At 50.3% G+C, this 18,538-nt stretch overlaps 1 protein-coding gene across 3 annotated transcripts; it reads left to right on the forward strand.

Moving 5' to 3' along the window:
• Positions 1-29: 29 nt before the first annotated feature.
• On the forward strand, positions 30-15,493 carry HDAC8 (histone deacetylase 8). Of its 3 annotated transcripts, none has more exons than XM_063416798.1 (11): positions 30-187; positions 608-660; positions 2,044-2,174; positions 3,772-3,913; positions 6,782-6,894; positions 7,864-7,941; positions 8,332-8,440; positions 9,976-10,148; positions 11,762-11,856; positions 12,849-12,954; positions 14,950-15,493. In XM_063416798.1, the coding sequence occupies exons 1-11, from the start codon at positions 104-106 to the stop codon at positions 14,970-14,972; spliced, it is 1,107 nt and encodes a 368-aa protein (XP_063272868.1). In that variant the 5' UTR covers positions 30-103; the 3' UTR covers positions 14,973-15,493. The 3 variants fall into 3 exon arrangements, with proteins under 3 accessions (XP_063272868.1, XP_063272871.1, XP_063272869.1); XM_063416801.1 differs by having other exon boundaries at positions 32-144; XM_063416799.1 differs by lacking the exon at positions 30-187 and adding an exon at positions 305-521.
• Positions 15,494-18,538: the final 3,045 nt, after the last annotated feature.

Consider the following 18,538-nt stretch of genomic DNA (forward strand, 5'->3'; position numbering starts at 1 on the left):
GGCGGGCCTACAGCTCCCGGCACGCCGCGGGGCCGGAACTGCCGGTCCTGGCGCGCTCTGAGCAGTGGCGCTGCGGGTGCTGGTCCCGGCTGTGCCGGCCCCGATGGCGGCGGTGCTGCCGCCGGTCTACATATACAGCCCGGAGTACGTGGCCCTCTGCGACTCCCTCTGCAAAGTGCCCAAGCGGGTTAGCGCCGCGGCGGGGGCGAGGGGGCGCGGGTAGCACAGCGGTGAGGCCCGGGCGCGGATTCAGCCTGCGCCCGGCACGGCGGTAGGAAGGGAGGAAGCGGGGGAAACGGGCGGCCCCAGGGGGAGGAGTGTGGGCTTAAAGCGGGGAGAGCCGGTCTGAGGGTTCACATCGCGCCTGGCAGCGCAGGCTCGGACACTGAAGTGACTCTTCCCTTGCCCGGGAAGCTGTGCGCGGCTCTGCTTCTCCCCGGGACACCGGAAGGTCCTTTCACACCGCAATGGCACGGGCTGGAGATGGGACCCGGGCAGGGAAAGTTGCTGCTGGGAGGAGTGTGAGCCACACCTCGTCTGCGATTCCTTGGGCCCCTGGGTGCTGGGTTTCTGTCTCCTGTTCTCACAGTCTTACTCTTCTCTTTAGGCCAGCATGGTGCATTCACTGATTGAAGCGTATTGCTTACTTGACCAGATGAAGTAAGTGCTCCGGTGTTCTGTGAAAGGATGTTTTATTCTCCACTAAGGTTTGGAAGGTGCTGAGTAACTTCAGGTTTCACACTGTCCCTGCTGGCCGCGTGATCGTAGGAGCCCCCCCCAGTGTGTGTTTCCAGGATTAAAGGAAAATGTTTGTTTTGCTACATGGACACGATTACAGTAATTGTGGCAGGTGTAATTCATGGTTGCCCTCCTGGTCTGATGGAGCACTTACAGCCTTGTGCCTTCTCGACAGAGTGTGTGTCACCTGCATACTTGGGACTCTGAGTAGGCTGACAGCCTTGGTGCTGCGCCAGATCCACTGATCAGTCAGTGCTGATGCAGAGAGGGACCATGTTGTTTTGCTGTGTTGTCATTGATCTGGGAGACTTTTTGTGAGGTCTGCATGCTGTTCAGGAGAGAAGACTGGATGAGGTCTGGGGCAGAAAAGTGAGGTATCTCCTACCTCATTTGGCTCTTGACGCTAGGGCATATGAAGGGAAAAAAAAAAGAAAGGCTTAGCTCACCCCGTCTTGTGAAGCATCTCATAAAATCTTAAAAGACATGTGCTCCAGTTCAGCACAGCCAGGTTCTTTTGAGACTTCTTTTTTTTTTTTTTTTTTTTTTCCCTGGCAGAGGGTGCTTGGGAAGTGATTGCAGGTATCATTATGGAGCAAACCTGAAGGACTGTTTTCCCTCGCATGGGGTGGGAAACATCGGAGTCAGACTGGAGCTGGGAGCTTTCTGTGTTCTTCCTGTAGCAAAGGAGCTGTGCTGCACTGTTTGTGTGTTCTCCCAGTGTCCAAGTTTTGGGGAGGGTTCAGTGTGTTGCAGGATTTTGTTTAGGCACACTGCAAAGCACTCAGACCTGGGAAGGTGCTGTGCAAATTGCTGACAACAGTGACAGTCTCTGCTTTGGTGCAGGTCACAGTATGTGAGAGGCATTGCACAGCTCCTAATCCAGGCTGAGGTCCTGCCACAGCACTGTGCTGGACCTTGGCATTTCCCTCTGTTAGTTCCTCTGTGTGTAACCTGAATGTTGGGATATGCTGGGGATTGCACAAACTGAGAGAACATGCAGAAAAGGAAAAAAAACTTTTTTTTGAAAGCAGAGTGGGAAGGTTAATGCAGGCAGCACGTGCAGGTGTTCTTCACTGGGGTAGGCATCACAGGCAGTGCCAAGCCAGGGGCAAGGCCTGCTCCAGCTCAGCTGCATGGCTTTCTCACTTGAGTGACAGTCCAGTGCAAGAGGGAGAAGGAGTTTTGTTTGCATTTACAACATTAACAGCCAAAAGAAGGCTCTTAGGGTAAAGGCTAAAGCTGGACATTCCAGCCGAACTCTGGAGCCTCTTGCCCTGATGTACTCCTTTCTTCATCTCTGCCTAGGATAGTCAAGCCAAAAGTGGCCTCCATGGAGGAAATGGCGAGTTTTCACACAGATGCTTACCTGCAGCACCTGCAGAAGGTCAGTGAGGAGGGAGATGATGACCACCCGGAGTCTGTGGAGTATGGACTGGGTAAGGATGCATATCTTCAGCAAGAGATTAATTGAGTGCCAGGGCCAGGATGTTTTCCCTGGAGCTGCAGTTAGAGTGGTGAGCTCAGGGGGATGCTGGGCTTGGTTTTGGAAAGAAACGCTGTTTGATGGTGTGTTGCTGGACCCCAGCAGTCATCTGACGGGCTGGCACTTTCCCTGCTGCCAGCAGAGGGTACAGCTAGCCTCACTTTGCTGCTCTGTGCAGCTTAGCCTGTCTCTTGCCTACTGGGGCTGGTGCCCTTTGCTGCTGCTGTGAGGCTTTGGAACAGGATGGAAGACCCTGACACTGACCTCGGGCAGGAGCTGGGACTGGCTGCTGGAAGCCTGCTGTGGGGAGGGCATGCATGAACAGTGGCCTGGAGCTGTAGTGATCAGAGCAGCTGCTGTCTGTCTGGTCACTTATGTGTGGAGCAGAGGACTCTTGCCCTCCTGGATCTGAGACAGCCTGAGCAATGCAGCAAGTAAAACTGGTGAGATGGCTATGGGCACTGTCTTGGTCTCAGGAATGGGAGGAGTGACCCACTGAGAGAGAACTGAAGCAGAGGTGCAGATTCTGCACTGATCTCATGAGTGTCCCTTAGACTTTACATTCCTGAAGCTGCTCTGTCTACAGGAAGACATGCAGCCCTAGTATCATGCTTTGTGGGCAACAGCTGCAGGGAGGCTGCTGTAGGACTTAAGTGAAGATTATACTATAGACATAGACCTACAGCTTACCTAGGCTTGACTCATTTGTGGATGTCTATTTTTAGGGAGGAGTTATGTCAGTGACTGTGCCAGGGCTTTTCTGGTCAAGTAGCTGAAGACTTGAAAGTAGTTTATTGTGAGATTGGTATGAAGGACAAGTAGGTTCGCCAAGTCAGGCACACAACTCACAAGTTGGTTCAGGACACATTTTTTAATGAACTGAGTGCAAGAAAACATTTTGATTGTTGCTTTTTGTGGTGAGTTGATTTTTGTGATGTGGGTGGGATTTTTTTGCCAGATACCCACCAACATGCATTCTCTCTCCTCCTCAATAGGGTGGGCGAGAAAATAAAGTGGAAAAGATCACGTTGAGATAACAGGGAGATGACTCTCTATTATGATTACCAGCAAAAGAGACTCTGCACAGGAAAATTAATTCAATTTATTGCCAATTAGTAATAGAGTAGGACAGTGAGAATTCAAAATAAAAGTGAAATCACCAGCCCCCTCATCCACCTTTCTTCTCAGACTCAGCTTCACTCACACTCACTACTTTCCCCCTCAAACAGTGTAAGGGGACAAGGAATGGGCGTTGTGGTCAGTTCACACATCTCTGCTGCTCTTTCCTCTTCACTCTTGCCCTGCGTGTGTCAGGGGTCCCTCCATAGGACACTGTCTTCCATGAACTTTTCCAGAGCAGATCTTTCCTATGGGTAGCAGTTTTTCAAGAACTTCTCCAGCATGGGTCCTCCATGGGATCAGTCCTTCAGGAACAGGCTGATTCAGCCTGTGTCAGTCTTGAAGGCTCAAACAAAAAGAATGTGCTTTCCCTGAAGGAAAAGGCCTGTTGTGTCTGACCTGTGGATTCTTACCTGGACTCTTACCTGCAGGTTATGACTGTCCAGCCTCTGAAGGGATCTTTGAGTATGCAGCAGCTGTGGGAGGAGCCACCATCACTGCAGCCCAGTGCCTGCTGGATGGCAAGTGCAAGGTAGCAATTAACTGGCCTGGAGGGTGGCATCATGCAAAGAAGTAAGAAAACAATCTCTTCCCTTGTGTTTTCTCATCTGGTGTCTGAACCCTGCTTCCTAGCTCCCAGCTTCCCTGTGAACCCTCAGGGTGCAATGATCCAGTTGGAGGAGAAAGCAAGGTGTGAGGGAAGTTAGGAGATAGAGAGGAAAGAAACAAAGGGCAGGGCAGAGGCCTGAGAGGCAGGTCACTGGCCTGTGCTGGTGCTATCACTGTCATGTGCTGCAGAGCAGGTCTGGGGCAGGTGTACTCGTAGGTGTCCTGTGATTCCTTGATACATCATTCTCTCAGGAAGCTCAAGTGAGAATGTATTTTGTGAGTTCCATGAAGAAACATAGTGGAGAGACAAACAGTTGATGTCACTGCCAGTTTGGAGCACAGTGAGAATGTGGTGACATGTCCAAATTGTTTTGTGTGGCTTTTTAGGTTTCATAATAAGAGGTTTGAAACAGTGCAGGACTAACCTTGGGTTTCCCCATGCTCCATGTGGAGGCTGTTTCCTGCGAGCTCTAAAATCAGTAATGATCTTCCAGCATAACAGAAGAGGAAGTAAAAATTCTGTCCCTGCATCCTGTGGTTCTGTAGTGGTAAAATAATTTGTTTCTGTTCCATTTTCCATGGAAGTATGTTTTATTTAACTTATCCTCCCCATTTCCCAAAACATGAGGCCTCTTTACAGTATAGACAAGACACCACCCTTCCTTGTCCACAGCCAACTGGTGTTCGCAGTGCTGTTCTGTATCCCTGGGGAGCGTCAAGAGTTCTCATGGGCCCTGTGTCTAACCCTGGCAGCTTGTACCCTCATGAGCAGATGCCTTGCTCCAGTGACTTCTGACCTGGCAGAGGGACTCTGGAGGTCTAACAATGCTGTGCAAGTGCCAGCAATACCACTGTCTCAGCCCATTTCTTGGTGGGCACTTGGCTGGAAATGGCTTCAGCTGCAGCTTGCTATGAAAGGAGACTTTCTCTTGGCAGAGCCGAGCTCTAGCTCTGTGCAGAACTGGTGACTTTTGGGAAATCTCCTGTTACCTTCTGTCTGGATTGCATGGCTTAAAAAATGCCTTAATGAAAAAAGTCTTAGCAGTGTTGCTGCTGCTGAGCTATTAGCACTGTTCCAGGAAGCAAAGAGTCTGTTTTTAAAAAAGGCATTTAATACTCATTGATCCCAAAAGAGTCTTCCCAGTCACCCCAGTAAGTTGGTGTATGAATGCTTCAGGGTAGATGCCAGCCCAGTGTGAAGGTCCAGCCAGACTGACACTGAACTACAGGTATTTGATTCTAGGATCTGTGTCCTAGCAAAATACATTCCTTTTGTCAAAAAACACCTGCTGGCTGGTGGTTTAGTTGCTTTCCTAAAGGTAGGAATGACCTGGGGCTTTGGAATCTCTTGGTTCAGAGGATGCCTTTGGGATTGAGGGTAAGATGGTGAGTAAGTGCCTTTTCTCAAGCCAGCCTCACCCTCCCTTCTGGCAGTGGCACTCAGGGCTTTGCTGGGTGGGTTTAGGGCAACATGGAGAAATCCCAAGTGCTGGTCCTGAGCTGCAGCTCCGACTCTGCTCTGCTTTTGACTGAACTGGTGTGCTGCTCTGCTTGGCCTTGAGATGTGTATTACACCTTGGAGAGTGTGCCCAAGACATAGCATAGTTCACTTTGCTTCCTTGTGAGCTGTGAGGGAGGGGAGAAGTACATAATCACAGTTGAGTCAGATTTTCAGGATACCTGCTAACACCTCTGTTTTCAGCATTACTGTAAATTAACAGAATCACTGGAAACACCTGTGCGCCATGGCACTTGCAGAGAGTGAAAGCAAGTCCAGTTCTGCCACCCCCGGCTCCTCACAGTTCCCAGCTGTTGCTGAGCAGGAAATGTCAGGGAAAATAAGCTGAGTGCTGTGACTGGAAGTCAACTGGAGTTTTGCAGAGGCTCATCATGTATCCTGATATAATTTGTGGAAAAGGGATTTGAGTATTCCTGTTGCAAAGTATAAAGCTTCACTTCAAAATAGCTGTCCAGGGCAGATTTAAGAATGCATGTGGGACTGGTGCTAAGTGGTGATGGGGACTTGGCTTTGGAGTGAGGCTGGAGTAGGGGTCAAGAAACTTTATTATTTCTTTGATGCCAGCAAGTAGGCTGTCCCTGATGAATGTCAGCGATAAATCTTTCCATGGTATACCTGGCCTCTGTTTAGCTGCTGGGACTCTCTCCTGGTTGAGCCCAGGAGCTGTGTCATGAGAGACTACATGTGGGACGTCCCATCTGCATTTTTTTGGGAAGAGAAAGTGGGGAGTTACTTTGGGAAGAGGCTTAATCTTCATAGCCTGAGACTTTAGAACAGCAGGAGAATCCTGTGACTGGCTTGGATCTGCCTTTCACTGCCAGCACCTTCCCAGGAGCTGTGACCCAGATGGCAGGGATGGAGAGGCTGCCTGTCTATGCCTGTCCAGAACTCACAGGAAAAGGAGACTATCCTCTTGCCTCAGAGAGAGAGTGGGTTTGAGTCGAGTGGCTCTGAACGTCTTTAAAATGTCTCAGGTGCAGAAAGCTAACATTTTCTTTGTTCAACTGTGCAGTGGTTAGAGGTACCCACCCACAGGCCAGGGTCTCTCTGCAGCAGAGCTGACTGATGCTTACCCAGCTGCCAGAAAGCCCACAGTTGATAAGCAGTTGGCACAAGCAGTCCTGTTGTCTGTGCTTCCCAGCCATGCTTTGAGCTGCTCCTGACCAATCTCTTAGTCACTGCTGGGCCTTGTCTGAGTTTTTGTACTCCTCTGTGTCCCTGTGAGGTGGACACTTGCAAAATCAAAGTGAGAATGCTGGGATCAGTGGTGATTGCATTGGCAATATTCAATGTCATAGACATTGTTTTCACAGGGATGAAGCTTCTGGCTTCTGTTACCTGAATGACGCTGTCTTGGGGATCCTGCGGTTGCGCCAGAAGTTTGACCGTGTCCTTTATATCGATTTGGATCTGCATCATGGGGATGGTAAGGCCCAGCAAAGGCTGCAAACAGCACAACTGCACAGATTCAGGGAAGAATGGGAGAAGTTAAGGCTTGTCTGCACAGCAAGGCTTTACTTGCAACAGCCATGGCTTCTGCACCTTTCCATGCAGTTGAGTTCCCTCAATCCATTTCTGCCTTGTCCTGCTTTATAGACTTGCCATGTGCTGCTTCTCAGACCTCTCTTGAGGTTCTGGGCACAAGTCTTGTACCTAAAGCAACAGATAATGTGTCCCAGTCTCCCATCCTGGCAGAGCAGCTGACAGGGTTTAAGGATCCATTGCAAGAGGGAAGCAGCCAGTAGTAAAAGGTGCATTTAAAGGAAGGCTTTATGCTATAAATCTAGAGCCAGAGCTGGCCTTCCCAAAACTGCTATCTCCTTCAGGGGCATTATTTATACACCATTTAACATTTCCTGCTCTTCTAAATTTTATGATGTGTTTCATTTTTTTCCGTTTTCTCCCTCCATTTGTTTTTTGTTAAGTTTCCTATTCTTTTTTCCCTCTCCACCCCCACTATTTTAATGTGTCTTTAAGGAAGAGGCATGTTGAACCACAGCAGCATTGAGAAAAAGCAAGAGAGCCCAGTAGCACTGGTTCTAATCAGAGCCAAGCTCTGGCCAAGGCAGCCTTGCCCAGATCCCTCTCGCAGCTTTGCAGGCCTAGCAGCGCAGGCAAGTGCTGCTACTGCGGGTAGTGACATGAGATAGTGAGATCCATTCAGTACTGATTAGCATGAGGCCTGCCAGATTCATAGCAGTTGTGATCTTTGCTGCAGTTGAACTCCAGTCTCTATGGATTGAGGATGTATTTATTGAGTCACATCTGCATTTCTGCTTTGCTCATGCTGCTCCTTCTCTGCTTGCTGCCATGTGTGTATCAAGCAACTCTGTGTGTTCAGACTCCATCATTTATATAAATGATGCATGAAAGCTTTTTTTCCCTTTCCTAATAGGAGTTGAGGATGCCTTTAGTTTCACCTCGAAAGTCATGACGGTTTCTCTGCACAAATTTTCACCTGGATTTTTCCCAGGCAAGTTGAACTTGTGAGGTTTGTGCTCATTTGATTCACACGTCACTGGTGAGGTCTCTGTAAAGGCAAGTCCCATCCCTGCTGTCCAGCCGACATGTCTTGTTGCCTCTTCTCTCGACCCAGGGGAACGAAAGAGGAGGAGCTACATGTTCAGCATTTCCCCCTTTCTGGTTGTAGCTGAGCTCCAGGCAGAGCCCTTTTGACACTGCGTGGCAGATTTGGGTGAAGGAGAGTACTGCATCCCTCCACCCTGCCTTTCTGGACAGTCGCAGGTGGATTTCTCCATAAGCATGCCAAACATCCTGGCTCTCGGCTTGCCTTTGAGACACCCCACACGTCTCTTGCTGCTGCTTTGCTTTCCCTCCTAATTGGAGTGTTTCTGTTGTGCAGGCACCGGTGATGTGACAGATGTTGGCCTGGGAAAAGGTCGCTATTACAGCGTGAATGTGCCCATTCAGGATGGCATTCAGGATGAAAAATATTACCAGATCTGTGAATCGTAAGCCCTCTTGCTCCAATACAGCTGACTTGGATGGGATTTTAGAGAATAAGACACTACACAGCTTAGTATTTTTAATTACTGTCCTTTCTTAAGGCTTGTCCCTTCCCCTGTTGCAGCTTTTGATTACAATGGGGAACATGGACTGTAAGTTCTCAGAGGTCTTGTCTGAATCCTTAAGCAAACAATATACAAAGACATTGTGGGTGGCTGGAGGGGTCTGTGCCACAGATCAGCTTTTCTCCTTAGATACACTTCCACAGGTGTGTATTTAAGGACAGACTGAGAGGAGGAAATATTTTTTAACTGTGGACTTAGGGCTAAATGTTTCTTCTTCAAGTAAGTGCTCTGAATTCTGACTGTGGGACATACACTTGGGGCTTAGCTAAAAACGTTTTCCTAGTACCTTCTGTCTGTACTGGAAGAATGAAAGGCTGAATATCTGACAGTGACAGAGCTGCCTCCTGGCAGTCCTCTTGGTCCCTCAATTGATAGTGGACCTCACAAGCTGTTGGTCAAGTCAAAACTGGGCTGCGGGGCTTGTTTTCCAGGTGAGAGAAGTCTCAGTGCAGGGCTGCAGGATATGGTAGCACGTCCACCTCTAACACCTGAGGGCTGAAACCTCTCTAAACTTGTAGGCCAGTAGGGAAGTCATGTGGGGGCCATGCCTCCTGCTGGCTTATTGGTGCTTGCCATTGCTGGGGCAGAGCAGCCCTCTTTGTGCCAGAGGACATGCTTCCGAAAGGCAGCTCTAGGGGCTGAGACAGGTCAGAAACCCACTAAGGAGCCCACTGCATGCACCCACAGCTGAAGGACATCGTAACCTATCATTGATTTCAAGCTGTGTATAGCTAAAGCTTCTGCAAGAGACCTGGAGGTCTCTGAGTTCTGGCCAGGCTGGGAGGCAGTCACAGGCATGACTGTGGATGTCTCATCCAGCTGTTGTTTGAGGGTGATTGCCTGTACTTCCCAAAACCACAATGGGATTGAGGCATGAAGCTCTGTCCAATGCAGGTTTTTGCAGGCTGACTACACCCTGCACACAGCTTTTCCTCGTAGAGCCTCAAGAGCCATATAGGAGAGAAATTAAGAGCCTTGCCAGAGACTTCCTCCGTTTCTCCTGTCCTGTCCTGGTGAGAGGTGTCTGAGAGTTCAGGGTTGTTGTTTTGCCAGACCCTGATTTCAACCATGACTTTCACAGGGCAGAAAAGCCCCTGGATTGTCCTGCAGCCTAAAGGCAGACAGTGTACGTGTGGAATTTGATGCTACCGCTAAACTGGTGAGGACTAGAACCCCCTCTGCCATGTTATCAGTGGTGCTTTTGAGTTCATCTTTTGATAAGTGCTCTGAGAGCTAAACTTGCTGTGGAGGTAGAAGGCTAACTGGGAGCAGAGGTAGTGTAACTGGTATGAGTTGGGTGGAAGCAGAGAAAGCAGAGACCCTGAGAGGCATTGGTGGATCTGAGTGAGCAGGGATGTGCCACCAGCATTCCTCTGCTGTGCTGGCATTAAATGGACTGTTCTTCCTCTCCCCAGAGTGCTGAAGGAAGTGTATGCTGCCTTCAACCCCGATGCAGTTGTGATGCAGCTGGGGGCAGACACCATTGCTGGAGACCCCATGTGCTCTTTCAACATGACACCCGAGGGAGTGGGCAAGTGCCTCAAGTATGTCCTGCAGTGGCAGCTAGCAACTCTTATCCTGGGAGGAGGTGAGTGGATCCTGCTGTTCTCAGTGAAACATGTTTGTCCTCCTGTGACCCTGCCTCAGGTGCCTGCCTGCTCTTGGGCTCAGCACTGGCAAGGGTTCAGCAGGGTGACTGCTGGGCAGTGTCAGGAGGATACACTGTGGCACAGTACTGTTTTCTCACACTTGAAATCCTTGATACTGACAGGTGTAAGTCTCAATTCTGACTCAGATCTTGAGTTAAAAGCTGTATGGGTCCTCTGGAGAAGAGGGGAGGCCAACAAACTGACCCTGACTTCTCAGTGACACCTGTGATTCCCATCTCTGCTGATCACCCCTTTGGTGCTTCTCTTTAAAAGTGAGCACGGTGTTCCCAAACGTACCTTGGGCACCTGGTGATGAATGGTTTCATTAAGATTTAAGAAGGGGCTTGGGACAAGGCGTGGCTGCCTGCAAGGTACAGCAGGGCTCTTATACCCAGTGAAAGCTAAGCTGTGCTGACTATCCAGCTGCTTGTCCAGTGGGGACAGCACAGGACAGGCTTTATGTTAACAGAGCATTTCAGAACAACAAAAGCCACTGTGTGCCAGGGAAAGCCCCTGAGCTCCATGCTTGGACCTGGATCAGCTCTAGGTGTCATTTTTGAGATGGGGGAAATAAGGTATAGCATATTAAGGCTAACATTTGATGTGCCTGATGCCCTTTGTTTTGGAAAGGTTATGAGTGTTCATTCGTGCTGTGGCTTGTCTGTGAATGTGCTAGAGATGTCACCTTTCAGACAAACCCCAAAACTTCTGTTAGAAAATGAGGCTCAACTATGTGTCACTTGTGAAAATACCAAAGAAGTGTGCCACCACTGCAGCATGTGGAAGTATTTGAAGTGGAAACTGGGGGAGAAGTAAAAAAAAGCAGGGAAAAAACCACACACAATGCAAACAGAAGGGAGTATTGAAAAATACGGTCTCTGTCTTGAAGTGCTTTTCTCCCTTTACTATTCTAGTAATCTTTTCTGGAAAACCTGAGTCTCTTGCAGGATTGCTTTCAGCTAAGGTTTCTCCTTGTGGGGTCATGTTCCGTTACCATGTAGGTAACCATTTCCTACTCACTGTGAAATCTCATTTCCATGTAAAGCAGTTGCAAGTTGTAGTGATGTGTTTCACATTTGTCCTCTCACACATGATGGTGCTGAAGAGCTCACCAGCATATGGCTCGGCATGTGTATTTTGGAGTGTGGTATTAAAAAGGATAGTATTAAAAAGCAGGAAGGCCCCATTTCTGCTGCAGCCTGCAACTTGCAAATTGCTCTCCTTGTTGCCAGGAGAGAGTCCATTGCATGGACCTGGGAGCTCACCCTGAGTCTGAGATGGTGGCTGGAGGACCAGCCTCTCCCACACTGGATGTAACTGGGGTTCCTGTTTGAACAGTCTGCTCTTGCATATACTGTCATTCAGACCTGGCCTTGTGTAGCCAGCAGGTGCAAAAGGCAGATTTTGGGCATGACTTGAGTAGATGAAATAAGCTGAATTCATGTACCTGCACACAGTGGCTTCATTATTTGTTTCTTCCACTTAAATCTCTTTTTCTCTTTTCCTTTTCCCCATCCTTCCTCCACAAAATCCCAATTCTTGCTGGAAACAGGAGGTTACAACCTTGCCAACACAGCTCGCTGCTGGACATACTTGACTGGGGTCATCCTTGGGAGAACACTGTCCTCTGAGATCCCTGATCATGAGGTAATGGTTTGAAAAACCCTCCCTCCTCCTCGCAGAAGAGCCAGTTGTTCTGCCTAATCCACACAGCATCCTTGCCACTCAGTCCTGTTTTGTGAAGACACTTATGTAAGAATACTGCCCTGACCCAGCAGGCCTCCAATTGGAGGCACAAGGGGTAAAGATCACAGTTAAAATAAGAACAATTTATTGGACAGCAACAGCAACAATACTAATGACAGAGGGAACAAGAAAAGAAACAATTCACACAGAAACACCCCTGCCCCCCTGACAACAGACAAAACTGCACAGCTCACTCTGCCACATTATTTCAGTGGGAAGGAATCCCTTCTGTCTGAAAGAGAATCCCTTTCCCCTGCCCTCAGCAATTACATGGGGTGGTGTAGCATAACCTCTGTGTCCTGGCCATGCCTCCTCCCTGCTACTGGAAAAACTGACCCTGTCTTGGCCAGAAGCATGACACAACAGCTGTTAGTAACCTCTGATTCTGCTTTAGCATGCGAACCCCATGTGCTGCAAATTTCCTGCAGGCTATCTGAGCACTTAGCCAGGAGAGACACAGTATCCTTGCAGCACACTGACATTTCCTTTCCCAGGTGTTTCACAGTCATGTCAATGCAGTGTTCAGCAACGTGGGAGGTGAACGGTAGAATATGTGATTACAGCAGTTGAAATAGTAAAAAAAATCCTATTTGCAGGTAACCATGTGTAAAATGAGTGTCAACAGCTTTCCCAAATAAAGCATTGGGATAGACATTTGACTGCTTTTGGCTGCCTCACTGGGTTCTGCTTCCCATGCCTTGAACTGGGAAGCAGTTGAAAACTCCAGGTGGACACAGACACTCTAGAAGTACCACCTTGGTGTAGTGAAGTTACATGTGGCCCTTAGGTGGAGCAAATTTTTTTGCCTTTTTACAAATGTACCTATGGGGAGCCCTCCCTCTAGCCTCAGCCCAAAGACCTCTCTGCTGACTTCCCTCTCCTCTTCCCTGCAGTTCTTCACTGAGTATGGTCCTGATTACGTGCTGGAGATCACACCAAGCTGCAGACCAGACCGCAATGAGCCACAGAGAATTCAAGAAATTCTGGACTCTATCAAAGGTGCGTTGTCCATGCCAACACTCTTGCTTGAGTCTTACAGGTCTTTTTAGAGAGGGCTTCAAAAGAGCTCATTGCAGTCTTTCTCAGTGACTGGAAAGATGAACCACATTCACTTGGTTGCTCATTAGTGCACAGTGTCATTTGCCTCCTACATCCCTTGGGATTTTCAGGGTTGGTGGTACAGAGTTATGGGTCCCTGTAGCAAAAGTTGCCATTGCCTTTGCTCTGGCTGGGCAGGGGAGCATGTGGCCTTGTCCTTATTGGAAGCATAGAACGCCATGTTCTAAGGGACTTCAAAGATCATCTGGTCCAAACTTTTGTGGGAAAGAGAGCCTGGACAAGATTATCTACCAACCTCTCTGGTCACATCCTGAAAAATTCTGACAGTGGGGGCTCATCCCTTGGGAATTTCCTCCAGTGATTGATTATTCTCACTGTAAAAAAAAAATTAAAATAAGGTGAAACCTCTCCTGTTGCAACTCACACCTGTTGTCCCTTGTCCTCTCCATGTGACTCCTTGTGAAGAGTCTCTGTCCTCTGAAGCCTACAGAGTGAGCTTCATGTACTAGATTACTGTGATGAGGTCCTTCTCTTCTGCAGGGAGAGTCTGTCTTCATTGGGCAGGTTCTCCAGCATTTGATCACCTTTGTGGTCCTCCTGTGGACCCTCACTGCTCAGTCCATTTATTTTGTGATTTGTGGGGATCATAACTGGACACATTACTTGTTGTTTGTCAGCCGCACATGGAATGAGGTGATCCAGTTTCTCTTAGTAATGCTCCTGCACATGCCGCACAGGATCCAGTTTGCTTCACTGCTGCAGCAGCACACTACTGGATCCCATTCAGCTTGCTGCTTATCAGGACCCCCACACCATTTCCACAAGGCTGCTTCCAAGTCACACAGATCCTGGCCTGAACTGGGCACCTTCTGTCTCAAGTGCAGGACCTTGCTTTTGTCTCTGTTAAATTTAAGACTTCTTTCTTTAGCCCAGTCTTCCAGCCTGTCCAGCTCTCTAAATGGCTCTCCCTTCTGACGTGTTCACCTCAGCACCCAGTTTGGTGCTGCGGTTGTTTTTAATCTCACTATCCAGGTCATTTACGATGTTGAGCAATATGGGGCCCAGTATCAGTCCCTGGGGGATGCCACTTGTGACAGGCTGAAAGACCATATAAAAACTATTGAGCACCACCCACTGTGAGCTCCCTGTGAGCCAGCTCCCTCCCTGTCCCCTTTGCAGACCACCCATCCAGTCTGTGTCTTCCCAGTTGGTCCAGGAGGAGGCTGTAGGAAATAGCTCTCTGGAACTGGGACAGGTCTCCAGCAGGCAGGACTTGAAGCTCTTTAAGTCCAGGACAGGCAGCTGGGTGAGCTCTGCCAGCTCCAGCCAAACTCATTCAATGCCCTTGGCCATCTGTCTTGTCCCTGTCTGCCAGAGGGACTGGGAACAGCACGATGGAGCTTGGCAGCCCTTTTCCATCTGTGTGTGTTGCAGTGTGTTGTTGTTGGAAGTAGGGTAGGAAGTGCAATGGCTGTGGATGCCTTTGGGTGTCCATTCCCAAGCACAGGCCAATCCTAGGGAGAGGACATCCCCTCCTTGGGGACCTGTCCAAGAGGGTAGGAGGAGCAGCATCACTCCAGAGCTCAAAGGGAGGGTTGTGAACTCCTGTCTGTGAATCCAGCCTGAAAGAAGAACGAGGCAGCAGGGAGTGAGCATGTGCCTCTCGGATGCTGGTCCATGAATCCTGAAACAGCATTCAGCATAGTGAAAGCAGTGGCAGGGTTCCCCTGTGGTAATTTCTGAAGCCTGGCTTGAACGAGGGCAGCAGCCTCTTCAAAGGGAGCAAGGGGTCAGCAGGAACTGAGATCTGTGCTGAGGCTGGAGTTCCCATATTGTGCCCTAATCTGTCAGGCATGGGAGTGGCACCTCTTGCCAGGTCACTCCATCAGGCTAAAATCAGTGGAAATATCCTTTTCTGCTTCCTTTTGTTTGCAGGGAATCTGAAGCACGTTGTTTAGCAGAAAAGGAAGGCTCAGGCAAGAGCATTTCCTATGGGGAAGACGGCATATTTACGTGAACGACTGGTGAAATTCGTGGCTGCAGGGAAACTTTTGAAGAAAGTACTGTTGGTCGGTTAATTTTTTTTCTCTTTAAAGAAGAAAAGCTGCTGCTGCGCTGTGGCTCTCCCCAGGCAGGAGTGTGGGCCCGCCATCCACAACCTTCCAGTGCTGGCAGAGCCTCCCTTGCTCCTTTCTCTTTCCTTTTCTAACACCACAGTTTGTTCTTACAACTGCTTTTAAATGTATTTTAAGAGAGGGGCTGCTCAGAGCTGTGAGTCCTCCTCCCCTAGAGCCCAGTGCAATGTTACCTACCTGGCAGGGCCACAGCCTCAGAGCTGCCCACTCGGGAAAGTAGAGCCTCAGGGCCACCCTGGGGTACCACAGAATTGTGTCTCTTACCCATAGAAAGGCACATAACTGGGATTTAACTGGGATTTTTAACTGGGATTTTTTAAAAAAATAAAATACTTGAAATACTCCTCCAGCCCTTTCCTTTCTTTTCCATGCACCCTGCCTTTCCAGTGCTCTCCTCCACAGTACCCCCCCACCACTGCATTTGTGAGCTCCTGAAATCCTGCACAGAGGGGCCAGACCCTGGAGAGCCTCTCAAGAGTGTCAAGGGAGAAGCAGGCCATTGTGGCAGCTCCTGTCCTGGGAGATCTTGGATGAACTTCGAGATGCTCTGGTGCCCCATGAGAGCTGCCACCAGGTGTCTCAGGAAGGGAACAGTATACAGGTGTCTGGGTCAGATCTCTCCCAGTGCCAAAGGCCATGGAGCCTGGCCTCTGCTGCCCTTGTCCCCTCATTCTCCTGGCCCATGGAGTTTTTACTGTGGTGGGTTTTTAAAGATGTCCGGTCACTATGGGGAAGCATATTTCCTGTGGCTTTAATTAGATTATGCTGGAAGAAACAGGAAGACAGAGGGGCTCCCAGCCTGGCCTTGGCTTTGTTTTGCTCTGTTGTTTTTCACAGCTGATTAAAACAACAGGAAATCGGATGGAGAGATAGGTCAGCAGGATGTGACTCCCATGATTACTGAACCCTTGGCTGCTTCCATGTACCCCTGACACCTGGTGTGGTCTGGTGTGTGGTGTGGAGAGACCAGTCTTGTGTGGTGACCACTGCCAGGAGGCTGGTGCTGCCACTGCCTTAGCAAAGGATCCCAGTGCCTGGGGGAGATGTCAGGCTTGGGGACTGCCCATTCAGGGAAAAAGGTGAGGAATGAGAGAGCGGAGAAGCTGGCCAGCTGCTGCCTCTGACCCATCTCACCGCCCCATGTGCTCTCTCCCCACTAGAAGCAAACTGCCCTGTGAGCTGTTTCAGGAAAGCAACTGGGAAAATAATAGGAAATCCCCCAAGTGTCAAGTGTTGTGGCTTTAGGTGAGGTGCCTCTTGGGTGGAAATCCCCACATCCCCCATCCAGAGTGGGATGCCTGCCTTGCCATGCAGGCGCCAGGGTAAACCGGGGCGACGCTCCAGTTCCCTCCCTGGCTGGACCCCACCCGCCCGGGGCAAGCCCGCGCCCCTCTGAGAGTTGCCGTGTCCTCGTAGATGCCGGAGATGAGCTGTTTACAGTCCCGCCCCGGAGCACGGTGGACCTCACGGTGGTGGCGATCCTGTGCTGCTAACCCTTCGGGGCCGAGGAGGTGCCTGCGGTGGGGACTGCGCCTGCTCCCCGCCTCCGTGACCCCCCCAGGCGGGTCCCAACCTCCTGGCCGGCCTGTGCCTGCAGAAGCTCCACAGACCCCGGTTCGCCGCTCGCCTGGGGCTTAGGACACAGCTGTGCGGCTCGGGGAGCCGCTCGCCCCGGCCTCATCGACTCGGAGCTGGCGGACAGGGTGCTCAGGGCGCTGGTGGTGGAGCTTGGCCTCAACAGGGCGGATGACCTGCCGGAGCTCTGGCTCGGTCACCACGAACTCGACTCCCCGTCGGACTTGCCGGTTAGCTACTGAGGCCGGAGTGCGGCTGAGCTGGGGGGCTCCTACCTCACCCCTGCGGTGAGCAGCGCCCCAGCTGCCCCAGGTACCGGCTCTGCGGTCGCAGGGCACGCTCCGAACCCAGCCGAGTGTGGGAAGGGGCGGGAGAAGGAGCTGGGACTGCGCTGCCTGCCCCAAAACGTGCAGGTGTCCCGGTGGGGCCGTCAGGCGAGGGTCTGAAGCTGCCGTGTAGTAAAATGTGGAAGGATCATTGTTCTGTGGGCTGTGCCTCTTGTCCATTTCGGCGAAGGACATTGTGTGAATCAGCCCTTGGCGCCCCACAGCTCCAGTGCGTCTTCTCGACTTATGTTACCATCCTGTTGCTGAAAATTATACAGCTTCCCTAGCAACTTTTCTAACTAACATTTCTAATTAATTGTTTTAATCAAACATGAACAGTATAATTTTCCACCGTAGCGCTTAGCAAGGTTTGTCATAAGCTGCTATTGTGGGGACACAGGTTGGGAAAATTACTAAAACATTCAAGTTTTGCTAAACCAACGTTGATATGCTTCACTGGACTAAGCACGGGAGAGATCTATAGCTGAAACTGGACACACGGAATGCAGAATTTATAGACTACAAGAACATTTTGCAGAACCCAGAGATAAAGAAACGAACAAAGACAATTCAGCAATTGTCTTATCTGGGAAAAAGATTATAACAAGACTGGAAATTTAGACTAATTAGCATGAGAAACGAGAAATCTATAACCAGTAGAAGATAAAATACTAATTAATGAAGAGAACTATGTATTTTACAGCCAATGAACATTAATGTCTATGCTAAAGTGTATAAATAATGAAAAGTTTTGAAAGTGTGCACGTATCATAGGTGGAGCTCCCCCAATGCACTTAGCACTGTGAATAAGGTAATGCTGCTCTCTAATCTAAACACAGAGTTTCATTTATCCCGACGTTTTTGGTGACATGACACCCTGGGGAATGGAACCTCTGTCCCAGCCACACCCTGCTACGGGAGCGCTGCTGTGGGGACGTGCTAGGTGTGAGGCTGTTGCACTCACTGGGCTGCCTGGCAGGGTGTGGGGGGTCTGGGACCGTCCCGGGGACTCCGGAGCCTTGTGGGGACATGTTGGCCTCCCTGGGGAGGGCAGCTGGGACCACTTAAGCCCCGAACTGCCTTCAGAAGTGGGCGCTAAGGCCCGGCGTTAGATTTGGGGGCTGCGTGGGGTCCCGGCTCTACCCCGGGAGGGGCCGTGGCAGGAAGAAGGCACAGGTGTGGGAGCACAGATGTGGGCAGGGAGAGGTCCTGGCACAGCTGTTACTCCTGGCTCATCTCCCGATACTCACTGGGTCTCCCAAACCGCGGGGCCAGAACATGGCGGGCTGTCCCATGCCATCAGCGATGATCAGCTGATGACTACGGCCACAGTGCCCGGCTAGCAGCAGGGAGTCTCGGAGACGGGTGTCCCCGTCGGGACCGCCAGGAAGGGACAAGCCCTACTCCCAAGTTCCCCTTCACCTCACGGGCGGCCCTGGACCTCCGGACCGCCAGGGGGCGACGCACGTCGCTGCCGACACGCTTTGT

This window comes from Prinia subflava, chromosome 20, assembly GCF_021018805.1.
Source record: "Prinia subflava isolate CZ2003 ecotype Zambia chromosome 20, Cam_Psub_1.2, whole genome shotgun sequence".
NCBI lineage: Eukaryota > Metazoa > Chordata > Aves > Passeriformes > Cisticolidae > Prinia > Prinia subflava.